The 1,799-nt window shown below is 50.8% G+C and overlaps 1 protein-coding gene across 1 annotated transcript; it reads right to left on the reverse strand.

Annotated features, from left to right (window-relative positions):
- Positions 1 to 509: 509 nt before the first annotated feature.
- DICSQDRAFT_15874 (WD40 repeat-like protein) lies at positions 510 to 1,376 on the reverse strand (the record flags this gene model as incomplete). The annotated part of the gene is made up of 3 exons (XM_007371935.1): positions 510 to 772; positions 896 to 1,120; positions 1,277 to 1,376. Coding segments are annotated over 3 exons (588 nt in total), but the record flags the coding sequence as incomplete, so codon positions are not given.
- Between the last annotated feature and the right edge of the window lie 423 nt (positions 1,377 to 1,799).

The following is a 1,799-nucleotide window of genomic DNA, read 5'->3' on the forward strand; positions in this document are numbered from 1 at the left end:
GGTTGTCATTCTAATATTGTAGTGCTATCATGGAAGTAACATGATCTTTAAGCATTGAACACTATAGTAGGTCTCATGACCATTCTTATCTTGAACATATACACAATTATGCAGTTTATAAGATCATTACTAGACCATATCTTTATATGATCTAGATACTCTTATATTGATTTAGACGAGTTGACCCTTAACTCTAAGTTGCTTAAGCACTTAAAGACAATAGTCTTCACTCTAAGACCGCGGTCTTAGAGCCAAGTCCATGGTCTTGGCTCCAAGTTCACGGTCTTAGAGCCAAGTCTGTGGTCTTGGCCCCAAGTTCACGGTCTTAGCTCCAAGTTCACGGTCTTGGTTCCAAGTTCACGGTCTTGGCTCCAAGTTCATGGTCTTGACCTCAAGACCACCAAGACTGCAGACTTGAGGCTAAGACCATGGTCTTGGCTCTAAGACCGTGGTCTTGGCCCAAGTTCAGATTCAAGACCATGACATTTTGCTGATGCATCACTTGTCCTCCACAACCGCACTGTCTTGTCCATGGACGCCGATGCGATGTACCTCCCACATGGGGAGAAGAACGCCGCACTCATGTAGTTGGAGTGTCCGTCCAGTGACATGATCATGACACCGGTGGATGTGTCCCAGATCTTCACTGTTTTGTCCCACGACGCAGACAGCAACAAGCTCCCGTCCGGGGAGAACTCCACTTCCTCTACCCAATTTGTGTGCTGCCGTGAGACAAAGATCGACTCCGCCGTCTCCACATCCCAGATCCGCACTGTGTCGTCCCAGAACGCGGTGGCGAGGCGTGTGCTCCCCGGGTCAAACGCGGCGGCACGGAGCTCGCGCGTGAGCCCCCCGAAGATCTTGTGCAGTGTGCCTGACGCGACATCCTATATACAGCAGTGGTGATCCTCGCCTCCAGAAGCGAGCCAGTGTCCGTCAGGAGAGAATTGAACAAACCGAACTTTGCGCTCGTGCCCGCAATCGCAGAGATGGGCCTGCTGGAATGTCTTAGTGTCCCAGAGATGAACTGTCTTGTCGACACCCCTGGATGCGATCATGGTACCGTCAGGAGACCAGGCGCAACTCAGGACTTTGTCCGAATGCCCTTCGAGTGTTGCGACTCGACGTGCATCTTGGTTCAGATCCTAGACGACCACCTTCCTGTCGCTGCCGGCAGAAGCGAGGAATCAGCTGTCCAGGGAAAATGCAAGAGAATTGAGCTTGCTGTAGTGAGCCATCCATTCATCGCATAGCCGTCCATCCGACTCGGAGTCACAGTCCCAGACGATGATGGTGTTATCCCATGACCCACTCACGATCCACTTGCTATCCGGGGAAACAACAACGGCCCATACTAAATGCTCATGCCCAGTGAGAACCTACATGGGTTCAGTTGTTTTACATCAGCGAAATTCGTGTAAGAGCGGTTGAGGTTGGGAAGCCTCGATTCAGATTGGGCGGACCATTTTAGGCGCTCAATCTGTGTCTCTAATTGACCTTACGGTGACTGGATCGGACGTGCATGTTCTTACGCTGGTGACGTTGACGTGTCTCTCAAGCTTGTCTCTAACATGTCTCTAAGACCTATGTGATACATTACCTTGTGCTAATGCACTAGCACGCGTGCCCTTTAGGCAAGCCACCCTCATGTCATTGTTTGCCAAGCCCGCAGACTTTGACAATCCTCTAAACCAGATCTCGCTCCACTGTCCCCCCGTTATTGTTGTTGTGCTCACCACCCCCAATCATTCCACATTTCCCATTTGTCCCTGGACTCAAGGAGTAGAGCATGAGGGCAA

This window comes from Dichomitus squalens, assembly GCF_000275845.1.
Source record: "Dichomitus squalens LYAD-421 SS1 unplaced genomic scaffold DICSQscaffold_493, whole genome shotgun sequence".
NCBI lineage: Eukaryota > Fungi > Basidiomycota > Agaricomycetes > Polyporales > Polyporaceae > Dichomitus > Dichomitus squalens.